Source organism: Synchiropus splendidus, chromosome 9, assembly GCF_027744825.2.
Source record: "Synchiropus splendidus isolate RoL2022-P1 chromosome 9, RoL_Sspl_1.0, whole genome shotgun sequence".
Lineage (NCBI taxonomy): Eukaryota > Metazoa > Chordata > Actinopteri > Syngnathiformes > Callionymidae > Synchiropus > Synchiropus splendidus.
The window spans coordinates 16,558,876-16,573,657 of NC_071342.1; the positions used below are offsets into that span (position 1 = coordinate 16,558,876).

The 14,782-nt window shown below is 43.3% G+C and overlaps 5 protein-coding genes across 5 annotated transcripts; 2 read left to right on the forward strand and 3 right to left on the reverse strand.

The window, feature by feature from the left end:
- Positions 1 to 353: 353 nt before the first annotated feature.
- On the reverse strand, positions 354 to 1,778 carry cst3 (cystatin C (amyloid angiopathy and cerebral hemorrhage)). The gene is made up of 3 exons (XM_053875727.1): positions 1,516 to 1,778; positions 1,110 to 1,220; positions 354 to 657 (listed from the first exon to the last, which is right to left on the reverse strand). The coding sequence occupies exons 1-3, from the start codon at positions 1,711 to 1,713 to the stop codon at positions 562 to 564; spliced, it is 405 nt and encodes a 134-aa protein (XP_053731702.1). The 5' UTR covers positions 1,714 to 1,778; the 3' UTR covers positions 354 to 561.
- On the forward strand, positions 1,496 to 5,362 carry ephx5 (epoxide hydrolase 5). The gene is made up of 9 exons (XM_053875724.1): positions 1,496 to 2,090; positions 2,159 to 2,372; positions 2,905 to 3,085; positions 3,165 to 3,374; positions 3,432 to 3,561; positions 3,639 to 3,850; positions 3,946 to 4,054; positions 4,137 to 4,259; positions 4,685 to 5,362. Exons 1-9 carry the CDS (start codon positions 2,068 to 2,070, stop codon positions 4,881 to 4,883), a joined length of 1,401 nt encoding a protein of 466 aa, XP_053731699.1. The 5' UTR covers positions 1,496 to 2,067; the 3' UTR covers positions 4,884 to 5,362.
- Positions 5,347 to 7,944, reverse strand: mad2l1bp (MAD2L1 binding protein). The gene is made up of 3 exons (XM_053875726.1): positions 7,749 to 7,944; positions 6,100 to 6,350; positions 5,347 to 6,035 (listed from the first exon to the last, which is right to left on the reverse strand). Exons 2-3 carry the CDS (start codon positions 6,298 to 6,300, stop codon positions 5,526 to 5,528), a joined length of 711 nt encoding a protein of 236 aa, XP_053731701.1. The 5' UTR covers positions 6,301 to 6,350; positions 7,749 to 7,944; the 3' UTR covers positions 5,347 to 5,525.
- LOC128765218 (epoxide hydrolase 1-like) lies at positions 7,903 to 9,158 on the forward strand. Its single transcript, XM_053875728.1, has 2 exons — positions 7,903 to 8,055; positions 8,481 to 9,158. The coding sequence occupies exons 1-2, from the start codon at positions 7,967 to 7,969 to the stop codon at positions 8,677 to 8,679; spliced, it is 288 nt and encodes a 95-aa protein (XP_053731703.1). The 5' UTR covers positions 7,903 to 7,966; the 3' UTR covers positions 8,680 to 9,158.
- LOC128765215 (MAD2L1-binding protein-like) lies at positions 9,143 to 12,502 on the reverse strand. Its single transcript, XM_053875725.1, has 4 exons — positions 12,463 to 12,502; positions 11,618 to 12,001; positions 9,896 to 10,146; positions 9,143 to 9,831 (listed from the first exon to the last, which is right to left on the reverse strand). The coding sequence occupies exons 2-4, from the start codon at positions 11,886 to 11,888 to the stop codon at positions 9,322 to 9,324; spliced, it is 1,032 nt and encodes a 343-aa protein (XP_053731700.1). The 5' UTR covers positions 11,889 to 12,001; positions 12,463 to 12,502; the 3' UTR covers positions 9,143 to 9,321.
- Positions 12,503 to 14,782: the final 2,280 nt, after the last annotated feature.

The window sequence follows — 14,782 nt, forward strand, 5'->3', positions numbered from 1 at the left end:
GTCACAGCAACCTAAAAAAACCCTTTAACGTCAATAATATTGATTTTTCTCCCCTTGTTTTGGTCAGTACAGACGTTACCAAATATGCCATCTTTTGATATGGCTTGGCGATTAATTCCCACATTCTGAGTCTCTGTTAAGAATGGGGTTTTCTTTTCATAGACACATTAATGGGATGCATTTTAACTCCAATTTCTGCGCAATAAATAAATAAAAAAAATATCAACATAACAATTATCACTTCTATCAAAGCACATTTTATTTCAGTGAGGTTATCTCCCAAAATGTGCCCTTGAAAAAGCATCCTTTGAAAGACCAGAAAGAATTCAATAGAACTCAATAATGACACAAAATTGTTCTTGCATTTTTTATTAGAGTAAAATTGTGTGTAAAATCACTCATGTATATCACAAGCAAATCATCATTAGTTCAAAATCAACAGCTCAAAAAGTAAACATTATATTGGATTGAAAAGGTAATTCGCTGCAGCCGGGAAAAAATTAATCATAATACTTTTGTGGTTTAATTGAAAGTGGGAAAGTGGAAAAGGGAAGTGAAGATTCATGAAGTTTCAGTTGATACTGGGCACTCCTCATCCAAGACCTTGATGAAATTTAACCATGGCTTGCTCCAAACAGTGAATTTGCACTGGTAAGGCTGGGGGGGGAGAAAGATGGAGCAAATATTACAACCCACAACTAGCAGCTTGCTCACTCACAGAACACATCCAAAATGTCACACAAGCATTTGTTTCACATAAGTCATCTTCCCTTTTCTGGTGTAATGAATTCAAATGTACATCAACAAGAGAGGGAAGTCAAAGTTTCAACAAGCTGTCATGGTGAGCAAAGGTCATGAGACATTTCAACACAGATGGCAAACAAACTGTTCTCCAAAAAAAAAAAAAAAAAAAAAAAAGATCAGTTTCCTACTTTTTACATGCTACAGAACCAAACTTTAAGGAGAATTGTACACCGCTTCGGACCTCAACTACAATGGCATGATAAGAAGCTTCTCTTCGTATGATACTTGACATGACACCAGGGATGCACTCAGACATAACCCCGCTGATCTGGTATCAAATACATTTGAACGGAAGAAATACTTACAGCAGCCAACACTGGATCGTTGTGGACAGTGCACAATTCAGCAAAGTTGGCCTTAGTGCAGTTTGTCTTTGCCAGATTCACCGTGATGAAGTATCGGACGCCAGCAACCACCTGGAGAATTAAAACAGCGCTGAATAGCATTTTAATTCTACAGCATTATTATTACTAAATACGAAAACTAATCAGTACCGGTAGTCAACTTCTGAAGTGGGGTTTTTGAGGTCAAAAAAGGTCAATGCGGACGAACAATACTCAAACATTGAATGGCAGATTCTGACAAAAGCCACCGTTGTCCCGGCCGCTAGAGGGCGTTATTATTTTACTCACCAACGCATACCGCCTGAACTGCGACTTGCAGATCAAGCCTTGAACGTCTCGATAAACCTGCTTGTCTGATGATACCCACCTGACTTTTGGACTCAACCACCCCAGCCACTTGTCTCAGGTACAAGTCGTTGGAGGCGTTATTGTGCCGAGCGACGGCGAATGACATGGCGTTCTGGAAGCCTTCATCATTCGAGTCTATGTCGCTTATCCCCCCTGGAATCGACACTGTCGCAGCTATGGCGACTGCGAAGACGGCGACACTCAGCTTGCAGATCATTGTTGCTCGGCAGCGCAGCGACAGCGACTTATATGGACTCACTGAATCAACAACAAGGGTCCTGCCCACTTATATAACCTCTGACGTCACGGGCACCGCGGATTGGCAGCTGCGAAAGCCAATCATGGCTTCTCATGACCGACCTCGGTAAATTATTATTATTATTATTCTGTTTAATGACCTTATTTAGTGTTTTTTTATCGGTGCCCGAGCCGTTTATAAGCGAATGCCATGCAAGCCACCAGGTGCAGTCTGCTAAGGGAAGACATAGGTTCGCCAAACCTGGACGCGGAAGACGTGTTTGACCTGCGCCCCAGTACGAACTGACTGACCGCTTCCTTCCTTCCACCCGACATGGAGACGCTACAGGTTCTACGGTGAGAACTTTGTCGTTAAGTTTCATTTGAATCCTCGCGGACTTGTAGTCATCCACAGGATGTTGCAGGGACGCCTTCCACGAGCTGGACGCCGCCTGGTGTCGGATGGTGATCGGTTCGGCGGTGGCCGCGGTCGGGATCCTGGCGTACCTGTTAGTCAGACGCCGACAGGTGAAAACCATCCCACTGGGCGACGGCTGGTGGGGCGAAGGAGAGCAACCGGCCCAGGAAGACCGCGAGATCCACCCGTTTGAAGTGAAAACTTCAGACGAGGAGATTCAGGTGAGTTGGCTGCTTTTAAAGTAGTAACACACATCTGATCACTGGCGGTTCTAGATACGTTTTCTCTGCAGGGGTCAAGGTGGGCCCAGGTTCAATCCGTATTAAAAACGACATGATCATGAAGTTAAAAGTGACTCAAGCACTGTTTTTTTTATTAGAAACTACGCTGAAATATTACTTTGTTTCACCTTTTTTTTCCTGCTTTTTGCACTTCCAGTCTGCACAGTGTTTCTTATTTATTATTACTCATCATTGTTTTTATTTGTTATTTCACACACACATTTCACACACTCACTGATATAACTGTTACTGTTAACCCGTTTTGACAGATAATAGTTAAATTTGTCTTAGTGTTTCAGGATTCCGACGGCATCATGAAAACGAATGGAGACATTTTAATTCTACAGAGGGGATCCATTGTTTTTCATTGATTTAACTATGTAGTTACCATAAAGACTCCTAAAATTCAGGCTCAAACTAGTTCTGTCCACAGAATGCATTTGTCCTGACCACGAACGTCTCTCTTTGACAGGACCTTCATCAGCGCATAGACAGGATGCGCTACACCAAGCCACTCAAAGACAGTAAATTCCACTATGGGTTCAACTCCAATTACCTGAAGCAAGTGGCGTCGTACTGGAGGCATCAGTTTGACTGGAAGAAACAGGTGGCGATGCTTAACAAGTACCCACACTTCAAAACCAACATCGAGGGTTTGTGTGCTTTTAGAGCTGATTTCTTTCTTTGTTCCTGGAATAAATTCTAGTACTAAATATCATCCCACGATTCCAGGTCTTGATGTGCACTTTGTCCACGTGCGAGCTCGCCCTCGCCCGAATCAGAAGGTCATTCCTCTGATGCTCGTGCACGGGTGGCCGGGATGCTTCTTTGAGTTCTACAAGATTCTGCCGCTGCTCACCGAAGGCACCCAGAGCATCGTCTTTGAAGTCGTCTGTCCCTCAATCCCTGGCTTCGGCTACTCAGAAGCGCCTCATAAACAAGGTGCGTCCTTTGGAATGAACAATATTTGTTCAGTTTGTTAATGATTTTTCACGACAGGATTCAGCAGTCTCGACGCTGCCAGGATTTTCCTGAAACTGATGGAGCGCTTAGGCTTCTCTCAGTTCTACCTGCAGGGTGGAGACTTTGGCTCGATGGTCACGACAAACATGGCGCAGATGAAGCCGGAGTAAGTGTTGCATGTGAGTCACACCTACTTTTGTTGCTCTCCTATCAGTCAGCTTTCTGTCCTACCCTTGTTGTCAGGTGTGTGAAAGGTCTTCACCTGAATATGCTGAACTTGTCTGGCGGATTCAAAGTGCTGATGTCACTGCTCTTTGGTCGCTACCTGCCCTTCTTGGTGGGTCTGACTAAAGAGGATGTTCAGCGAATGTTTCCATTCTATGACAAGTGCATTAGTGTCATGTTGCAAGAAGGTGGCTACTTATTCATCCAGGCCACCAAACCGGACACAGTGGGTGAGAACATGCTGATGCAGATCAACGTAGTCACATCTAATAATTCAATTTTGTCTTGTCATAAATGCATTAAATACAAATGTTTGGCTCTCCAGGATGTGGCGTGAATGACTCCCCCTTGGGTCTGGCTGCCTACATTCTGGAGAAATTCTCCACGGCAACCAACCTTGAATACAGAGACCTGGAAGACGGAGGGCTGGAGAGGTACCAAAGCATGGAGTTATAATAGTCATCCTTAACTTTAAGAGGCTTCATTGTTTTAAGTAAAGTGAATATCCATTCGCAGGAAATTCAGCCTGGATGACCTCTTGACTGTGATCATGATCTACTGGAGCTCAGCATCCATTGTGTCGTCCATGCGCTTCTACAAGGAGAATCTGAAATCCGGTGGAAAAAGAATTGATGCAAAGTAGGCAGTTAATTTATAACTAGTAATATTGATTAGCAGCTCAAGAGGAAGACGTGGAGACATTAGCCTTAGCAGAATGATAGTTGATGACCTTTGCAAAGACATATTGCGAAATGCCTTATGCCTCATGATGTTTTTGCTGTTGGAAGTTCGCCTTTCTAAAACTGTGAGCAGGAATGGGGAAGTGATTCCAATGAAAGTTGATTTCTACTGTCCTGGAACTGTTAGACAATGTTAGCAAACAGTCAGAGCTGATTTTTGAGATGAACTCCTGCCCTGTCTTGACGCAATAGATCAAGCCCTGTTTTAGAATTTAGCAACACATGTTTTGACAGGCAGGTCATGTGACTGCTGTTTCTGTCTTGCTCATCAGGTTTTTCTTACATGGCACTCTGCGTTTCTAAGCTTCATCTTCTTTGTTCCAGAGTTGGGATTTATGTGCCGACTGGAGTCGCTGCCTTTCCAAATGAGGTGACACATATCCCTAAATCCTGGGCGCAGATTCGCTTCCGAGACATCAGGTCCTACACCTTCATGACCAGCGGCGGTCACTTTGCGGCCATGGAGGAGCCGCAGCTGCTCGCCAATGATGTTTATCAGTTTGTTCAGAAGGTGGAGAAGTGAGGAGTCACTTTGGTGCAACTGCTCTTCGAATGTGCACTTCAGCTGGGTGGTAGGACCACATGTTCATGACATATATTTTTAATCATATCGGTTTTCTGGTATTTTTATATATTTTTTTTTTTTATGCAGGCGCGTTCTTGCACAATAATTCCTCAGTTTCAAACAGCACATTATCATCATGGCCGAATCATGTTATAACCATGACAAAAGTCATCTACATTTACTGTGCTTGTTTTAAAAATGCTGACATATACATAGATCTTCCGTTTGCTGACATTAAAAATGCTTTATTTGTGATTAATATTGTGAATAAATTCTTGTTTTTCTTGTATAAGCTTAATTTTCATGGTCAACATTCAGACCGTGTGACTCACATCTCGACCAGTAAGGAGTCACCTCACTGCACATCACATTCCTGTAATCCTGTTTCACAACAGCCTCTTGTGTAATTCAGTTTGTTTATTAAAAACATTGATGCATTTGTTTCAAGTTTTAATGAAAGTAAACATTCTCGGTCACACTGGACCCAAAAGGTCATTTAGGTTTATAAAACAATAATTATTGATAAAATATTACACATTTGAAGTAGTTAAAAAAACCCAGAGTTGATGCTACAGACAAGATTCTCTTTCGCTGTTAAATCTAGTGGCCGATGCCCTTGATAGGTACCGGAGCCTGGAACCACACATAATCGTCCCACTCCTGATCTTCACTGCCGTCAATCGTAGACAGAGCGATGACTTTGTTCTTGACTCGAGTTGGAACTTTGAATTGTAGTTTGGGGCGAAACCATTCCACCCCACAGTCCCTGTGGGCCAGCACCAAGACGGTGGTTGACATCAGTCTCACCGGCTTGGCATCCAAAAGAAAGTCTGCTACGAAGATGGTACGGAAAAGCTTCCTCAAACATGCCGACACGCGGAGGCAGTGATCTCCAGAGGCCAGTGAGAGCCCCTCCATGTTGATCTCATACATTTCTGTGGGCAAGACGACGGATCCGCCCAGCAGCAGGAGCACGCGAGGAACCCTGCTGAGTGAAAACAGCACCTCCAACTGCTGCATCAATTCCTCAAGGTCCTGAAGCACTTTCTGTTGCCTCCGTCTGTCAATGTCTGCAGGCTTCACCGACTTGTTGCCGACCCTGTCCTTATCCTACAATAGACAGTCATGAGTTTCAAGCAAAGCGATTTACATTAAACTAGCTCCAGTCATTTACCTGAATGCCCTCTTGACTTTTCTTCTGATCATGCATCAGCTGCTCATAAGTCATGGGAAGCTGCTGTCTGTGATACAGGATGAGCTTGATGAGGTCTGTCACAAAGCGGCATGAGCCTTCCGCGGTAACTTGACCAGGAAAGACAACTTTCACAAGGCCTTCTTCCTGAGCTCTCCTCGCCACATCAGCGTCGCTGCTCATTGTGTTGTGCTGCTCACTGGTGGCCAAATCATGATCACATGAACAGCTCTCTGTCAAACACAATGAATCGTGAGGTCAGCAAAAAATGAAGAATCTATCTTGTTTTGTTTTTTTTTGGTAATAGATGGACACCATGACATTAATTTGAGTGTTGTGAACAAATGTAAAGGAAGATGACAAATGAGTCGCAATACTATCCTCCAACGAAGCGATGTGAACCTGCAACCTCTTTAGTCTGCTAAATGAATGATGTAAATGTTTTTTTTTTTTTTTTGGTAAACAAGAGGTTGATCATAAACATAACAGATGACACTTATTGTTTCTTTTCCTTTCGGCTTCTCCCTTCAGGGGTCTCCACAGCGTATCATCTTCCTCCATCTCACCCTGTCCTCTGCTTCCTCTTCTCTCAAACCTACAAACCTCATGTCCTCCTTCACCACCTCCATCAATCTCCTCTTTGGGCTTCCTCTCCACCTTCTGCCTGGCAGTTCCAACCTAAACATCTTCCTACCACTGTACAGGCTCTCTCTCCTCTGTACATGTCCAAACCATCTCCATCTAGCCTCTCTGACTTGGTCTCCTAAACACCTGAGCACATGTGCTGTCCCTCTGATCCTATCCACCCTGCTCACTCCCAGAGAGAAGCTCAGCATCTTCATCTCTGCTACCTCCTGCTCTGCCTCCTGTCTTTTCCTCAGTGCCACTGTTTCCAAACCATACAACATTGATGGCCTCACCACCCTTTTGGACACTTTCCCTTTCATCCTTGCCGACACCCTTTTGTCACACCTGACACTTTTCTCCAATGATTCCATCCTGTCTGCACCCACTTCTTCACCACTTTGTCACACTCTCCATCGCCCTGGACAGTTGACCCCAAGTACTTAAAATCCTCCACCTTCTTTATCTCTACATCCTGTAACTTCACCTGTCCACTTGGGTCCCTCACATTCACACACATGGATTCCGTCTTACTGCGGCTAACCTTCATTCCTCTCCTTTCTAAGACACACCTCCACCTCTCTAGCTTCTCTTCCACTTGCTCCCTGCTCTCACCACAGATCACAATGTCATCTGCAAACATCATTGTCCAAGGGGCTTCTTGTCTAACCTCATCTGTCAACTTGTCCATCACCATCGCAAAGAGGAAGGGGCTCAGAGCTGAGCCTTGGTGCAGTCCCACCTCCACCTTGAACTCCTCCGTTACACCTGCAGCACACCTCACCACCGTCTCACATCTGGCACACATGTCCTGCACCACTCCAACATACTTCTCTGCCACTCCAGACTTCCTCATACAACATACCACAACTCTACTTCTCCATGAACATCCTCAAAGCAAACACTGCATCTGTTTGGCATGAAGCCACACTGTTTCTCACATATGCTAACTTAGTCTACTTTCCACTACTCTTTCCCACAGCATCATTGTATACTTATTAGCTTACCAGTCGGGAGGTCTTCTGAGGGTTTCGTGTGCTCTTTTTCCCCATTTTTGTTCACACAATTCTGATCTCCTGTCGGTTGTTTTTCATGGAAGTCTGGTTCCAAATCTTTGGTGTCATACTTTCATTGTTTGGTGTCATACTTTCACATTTCATTGTTTTAAGTAAAGTGAATATCCATTCGCAGGAAATTCAGCCTGGATGACCTCTTGACTGTGATCATGATCTACTGGAGCTCAGCATCCATTGTGTCGTCCATGCGCTTCTACAAGGAGAATCTGAAATCCGGTGGAAAAAGAATTGATGCAAAGTAGGCAGTTAATTTATAACTAGTAATATTGATTAGCAGCTCAAGAGGAAGACATGGAGACATTAGCCTTAGCAGAATGATAGTTGATGACCTTTGCAAAGACATATTGCGAAATGCCTTATGCCTCATGATGTTTTTGCTGTTGGAAGTTCGCCTTTCTAGAACTGTGAGCAGGAATGGGGAAGTGATTCCAATGAAAGTTGATTTCTACTGTACTGGAACTGTTAGACAATGTTAGCAAACAGTCAGAGCTGATTTTTGAGATGAACTCCTGCCCTGTCTTGACGCAATAGATCAAGCCCTGTTTTAGAATTTAGCAACACATGTTTTGACAGGCAGGTCATGTGACTGCTGTTTCTGTCTTGCTCATCAGGTTTTTCTTACATGGCACTCTGCGTTTCTAAGCTTCATCTTCTTTGTTCCAGAGTTGGGATTTATGTGCCGACTGGAGTCGCTGCCTTTCCAAATGAGGTGACTCATATCCCTAAATCCTGGGCGGAGATTCGCTTCCGAGACATCAGGTCCTACACCTTCATGACCAGCGGCGGTCACTTTGCGGCCATGGAGGAGCCGCAGCTGCTCGCCAATGATGTTTATCAGTTTGTTCAGAAGGTGGAGAAGTGAGGAGTCACTTTGGTGCAACTGCTCTTCGAATGTGCACTTCAGCTGGGTGGTAGGACCACATGTTCATGACATATATTTTTAATCATATCGGTTTTCTGGTATTTTTATATATATATTTTTTTTATGCAGGCGCGTTCTTGCACAGTAATTCCTCAGTTTCAAACAGCACATTATCATCATGGCCGAATCATGTTATAACCATGACAAAAGTCATCTACATTTACTGTGCTTGTTTTAAAAATGCTGACATATACATAGATCTTCCGTTTGCTGACATTAAAAATGCTTTATTTGTGATTAATATTGTGAATAAATTCTTGTTTTTCTTGTATAAGCTTAATTTTCATGGTCAACATTCAGACCGTGTGACTCACATCTCGACCAGTAAGGAGTCACCTCACTGCACATCACATTCCTGTAATCCTGTTTCACAACAGCCTCTTGTGTAATTCAGTTTGTTTATTAAAAACATTGATGCATTTGTTTCAAGTTTTAATGAAAGTAAACATTCTCGGTCACACTGGACCCAAAAGGTCATTTAGGTTTATAAAACAATAATTATTGATAAAATATTACACATTTGAAGTAGTTAAAAAAACCCAGAGTTGATGCTACAGACAAGATTCTCTTTCGCTGTTAAATCTAGTGGCCGATGCCCTTGATAGGTACCGGAACCTGGAACCACACATAATCGTCCCACTCCTGATCTTCACTGCCGTCATTCGTAGACAGAGCAATGACTTTGTTCTTGACTCGAGTTGGAACTTTGAATTGTAGTTTGGGGCGAAACCATTCCACCCCACAGTCCCTGTGGGCCAGCACCAAGACGGTGGTTGACATCAGTCTCACCGGCTTGGCATCCAAAAGAAAGTCTGCTACGAAGATGGTACGGAAAAGCTTCCTCAAACATGCCGACACGCGGAGGCAGTGATCTCCAGAGGCCAGTGAGAGCCCCTCCATGTTGATCTCATACATTTCTGTGGGCAAGACGACGGATCCGCCCAGCAGCAGGAGCACGCGAGGAACCCTGCTGAGTGAAAACAGCACCTCCAACTGCTGCATCAATTCCTCAAGGTCCTGAAGCACTTTCTGCTGCCTCCGTCTGTCAATGTCTGCAGGCTTCACCGACTTGTTGCCGACCCTGTCCTTATCCTACAATGGACAGTCATGAGTTTCAAGCAAAGCAATTTACATTAAACTAGCTCCAGTCATTTACCTGAATGCCCTCTTGACTTTTCTTCTGATCATGCATCAGCTGCTCATAAGTCATGGGAAGCTGCTGTCTGTGATACAGGATGAGCTTGATGAGGTCCGTCACAAAGCGGCATGAGCCTTCCGCGGTAACTTGACCAGGAAAGACAACTTTCACAAGGCCTTCTTCCTGAGCTCTCCTCGCCACATCAACGTCGCTGCTCATTGTGTTGTGCTGCTCACTGGTGGCCAAATCATGATCACATGAACAGCTCTCTGTCAAACACAATGAATCGTGAGGTCAGCAAAAAATGAAGAAACTATCTTGTTTTTTTTTTTGGTAATAGATGGACACCATGAAATTAATTTGAGTGTTGTGAACAAATGTAATGGAAGATGACAAATGAGTCGCAATACTATCCTCCAATGAAGCGATGTGAACCTGCAACCTCTTTAGTCTGCTAAATGAATGATGTAAATGTTTTTTTTTTTTGGTAAACAAGAGGTTGATCATAAACATAACAGATGACACTTATTGTTTCTTTTCCTTTCGGCTTCTCCCTTCAGGGGTCTCCACAGCGGATCATCCTCCTCCATCTCACCCTGTCCTCTGCTTCCTCTTCTCTCCAACCTACAAACCTCATGTCCTCCTTCACCACCTCCATCAATCTCCTCTTTGGGCTTCCTCTCCACCTTCTGCCTGGCAGTTCCAACCTAAACATCTTCCTACCAATGTACTGGCTCTCTTTCCTCTGTACATGTCCAAACCATCTCCATCTAGCCTCTCTGACTTGGTCTCCTAAACACCTGACCACATGTGCTGTCCCTCTGATCTACTGCTTCCTGATCCTATCCATCCTGCTCACTCCCAGAGAGAAGCTCAGCATCTTCATCTCTGCTACCTCCTGCTCTGCCTCCTGTCTTTTCCTCAGTGCCACTGTTTCCAAACCATACAACATTGATGGCCTCACCACCCTTTTGGACACTTTCCCTTTCATCCTTGCCGACACCCTTTTGTCACACCTGACACTTTTCTCCAATGATTCCATCCTGTCTGCACCCACTTCTTCACCACTTTGTCACACTCTCCATCGCCCTGGACAGTTGACCCCAAGTACTTAAAATCCCCCACCTTCTTTATCTCTACATCCTGTAACTTCACCTGTCCACTTGGGTCCCTCACATTCACACACATGGATTCCGTCTTACTGCGGCTAACCTTCATTCCTTTCCTTTCTAAGACATACCTCCACCTCTCTAGCTTCTCTTCCACTTGCTCCCTGCTCTCACCACAGATGTCATCTGCAAACATCATTGTCCAAGGGGCTTCTTGTCTAACCTCATCTGTCAACTTGTCCATCACCATCGCAAAGAGGAAGGGGCTCAGAGCTGAGCCTTGGTGCAGTCCCACCTCCACCTTGAACTCCTCTGTTACACCTGCAGCACACCTCACCACCGTCTCACATCTGGCACACATGTCCTGCACCACTCCAACATACTTCTCTGCCACTCCAGACTTCCTCATACAACATACCACAACTCTTCTCTTGGCACTCTGTTGTACGCTTTCTCCAGGTCCACAAAGACACAACGGGGTTCCTTCTGACCTTCTCTGTACTTCTCCATGAACATCCTCAAAGCAAACACTGCATCTGTTTGGCATGAAGCCACACTGTTTCTCACATATGCTAACTTAGTCTACTTTCCACTACTCTTTCCCACGACTTCATTGTACTTATTAGCTTACCAGTCCGGAGGTCTTCTGAGGGTTTCGTGTGCTCTTTTTCCTCATTTTTGTTCACACAACTCTGATCTCCTGTCGGTTGTTTTTCATGGAAGTCTGGTTCCAAATCTTTGGTGTCGACACGAGATGGTGTTGTTGGTCCATCCACTTCCGCTATGCATAAGCTGGAATCATCGAGGCACATTTCTAACATATCGCCCTTACAAGTCGCCTTTCCCTCCTTCGGTGCGTTTTTGGCGTTTTCCGAAGAAAACGACAGGCGCTTCTTCACCATTCTGAACCTGGATCAACGACAGGCGCTGATATTAAGCAGCTCCAATGTTTGCTAAATTTGAAAGTCTCCGCTTGCCTCTGCCGCAGTGCATCATGGGAGGTGTGGCGTTCACGCTACAAGAAAAAAGTCGTGAAGTTCAAGTCGCCAGCAAATGTAGAATTGAAAAGACTAAAACAGTCTGTTATTTTGTACTGTGGATTTTGCACAAAGCATGTTTTGTTAATAATAGATAAATACAATAGCGTGTAACAACGAGGGATCGTGATACGTGTAGCTCAGTAAAATCGAAGATGACACTTAAATGCATCGCGAGGTTACGGTATTTAAACACGCCCTTTAAATCCAGCCAGAATATCTATCTATCTATATACAATACACACACCTGGGAACAACATTAATACATGAATTAATAAAAAAAAAATAATCTGGAAAAAAATGTCATATTTGCAGTGGTCACAATAATTTAATAATCTAAATAATTAATATAATTTAAAAACCATTAGACTGCTAAAATAAAAAATACTATGGTGGTCTCCACTCTGACAAGTGACTCTGTTCAGAAGCTTCACCTCACCAGAAACGCCTCCACTCCCATGAATTTATCTCCATCTCCCCTCTCACTAATCAGAAAATGTGATGAGGGCAGCAGCCCGCAGCTTTTCCTGTCCCAGCTTGCAATAGACATTTCACAAGTGGTTCCTTCTAGTGCACCGGGAGACTGGAGCAAGGTCATCGACGGCACTCCTGTCAACATCCCCCATAATTATACGTGGTGCTTAATGCTTACTATCTGTTAGTTTGTAATTAAAGGAAGAAGGCACGTAACTCTGAGTGGAATTACTTTCATGCTTCAGCAACTTCAGATTAGTTGTGTTGTTGAGGAGACAAGTGACAGGGGATAGACCTTCTAACTGTGCACCTCGGACATTTATATCAGCACTTTCATACGCCTTGCTGTTCACATGGTAAACTTCCATGAAGACAAATCTGTGAGGGGTCGTCACATAGAGGTCAGACGTGACACACCACTTATCTCGATGGGGATTTTGTGACGTAATAGTATTCAGATTTTTCATTATAGTGTAGGCAATTGCTCATTTTTAATACTGGAAATGAACTTATTGCTCAGGTTGAATTGGGTTATGCAGCAACTTAATACTTGGGTGTAAATTAAAATGGAGTCTGTGACTACTGTGACGTTAAGCCATTATTTAGTCAGTGAATGCCTCAAAGCTGTCCACAATCTGTGTTTAGTTATGGTGAACACAGCAAAATGTTGCTTGTAGACAGTTGTTGAGGTGTAGAAAAATGTCAGGTGGATGGTCAATTTTCCCCTCTATTATTACAGTGGTGGGAGTTGCAATATGTGAATTCATTATCAAACAAAACACAGGATTTGTGAATATATGTGAAAGACAAGTAAAGACACAAATTCTGAGGTTTACAAAATATATGAAAATATGAAAAACAAAGAAACCGGCTATTGAATGTGAGCGGGCTGCTGTAGTTCTCCTCTGAGAGCCAGCTCTGAGATCCCGTATTTCAGTGGTGGGCAATTCAATTTTCTGAAGGGCCACAATATAAACTTAGACTATTGTGAGGGGCCATCATGACAAAAGAAAGACACAGGTGACTAGCCAAAATAAATACTAAAAATACTAAAAAGTATAAATGCAAGTAAGGAAGTTAAAAAGTGTAAATATGCCATGAAAACTACAAGAAAAAAAAAATCATTTTTTATGCATTTTATGTGAATACAAAACAAAATAAAACTTTGGAGCAGACATTTAAGAAAGGTGATTATTTAAAAATATACTTACACTGTGTTTTCAGGAACAAGTAAGACACACAAACTGGCAAATTAAACAAAAAAGAAGTAATGGATTAAAAAAAAAAAAAAAAAAAAAAATCAGCTGCTGAGTTTTAGTCTGGCCTTATGACGGCTGTGAAAATACAGGCAAAGAGCCACACATGGCCCTGGGCTGCACTTTGCCCAGGTCTGCTCTGTTTGCAGTAGGTTCTGCTGCAAATACTGTATATTCCACTTGATGGATATTTTTATCTGAGAAATACCCAGTCGTGCATGTGAGCATGTGAAATTCCATGTGTTGATACCTTTTCCTTTTTTAGCCTGCCACATTATACTTCCAACATTCATTGTAAAAAAGGAGGGATGGAAAGGTTTTTTCCTTTTTCATAGACCTTTTAGAAAGCTGTAATAAAAAACATGCAGTACAAAGTCTCCACCTGAAGGTCAGAGACCTTCAATTATTTATGAACTTATTTTCCATCGCAGAAAAAAAAAAATGACTCAGGTGGTAGTATGTATGTATGTGTATTTATTAAAAGGAATTCCAACATTTCTTCTTCACAACGCTTTGTATTCAAGGCCACTTCAGTTTATCTATTGAATTATGTCTCTTTTTAGTTCTGAGAAGTGCTTTTTGTTAAGCAAATAGTCACTAAATAATTCTTCAAAGACCTGGTTTGAAGTGAGCTTTCTCTGAGAGGGACCGAGCCTCCTGGTGAGCAGCGGGGGAGCTGACACCACACAAGCCAGGAGCATAAGGTTAAAGGAAGGTGCCAACATCAACATATCCCTGATCACACTGCTAGGTGTGATCCCAGCTCCGCGTGAATAGCTGCTTGACATGCTCATCTGCTCAAGAGAGGAATGGCGTTTCTGTCTGAGCGGGACAACTTGTATCAACATGAAAAGTAGAGGAGGGACATTAGAACTTTAACTCAAAACACAAAAATGTGGACACATTTTTCATCAGAGCAAGAGATACATCTGTGCCAATTTTGGAAATAAAGGCTACTGCCACCTCCTGCCCAACATGAAATAGGAGGAGACGGAGTCAGCATTGTTTGTGCATCCTCTTGCCTGAACT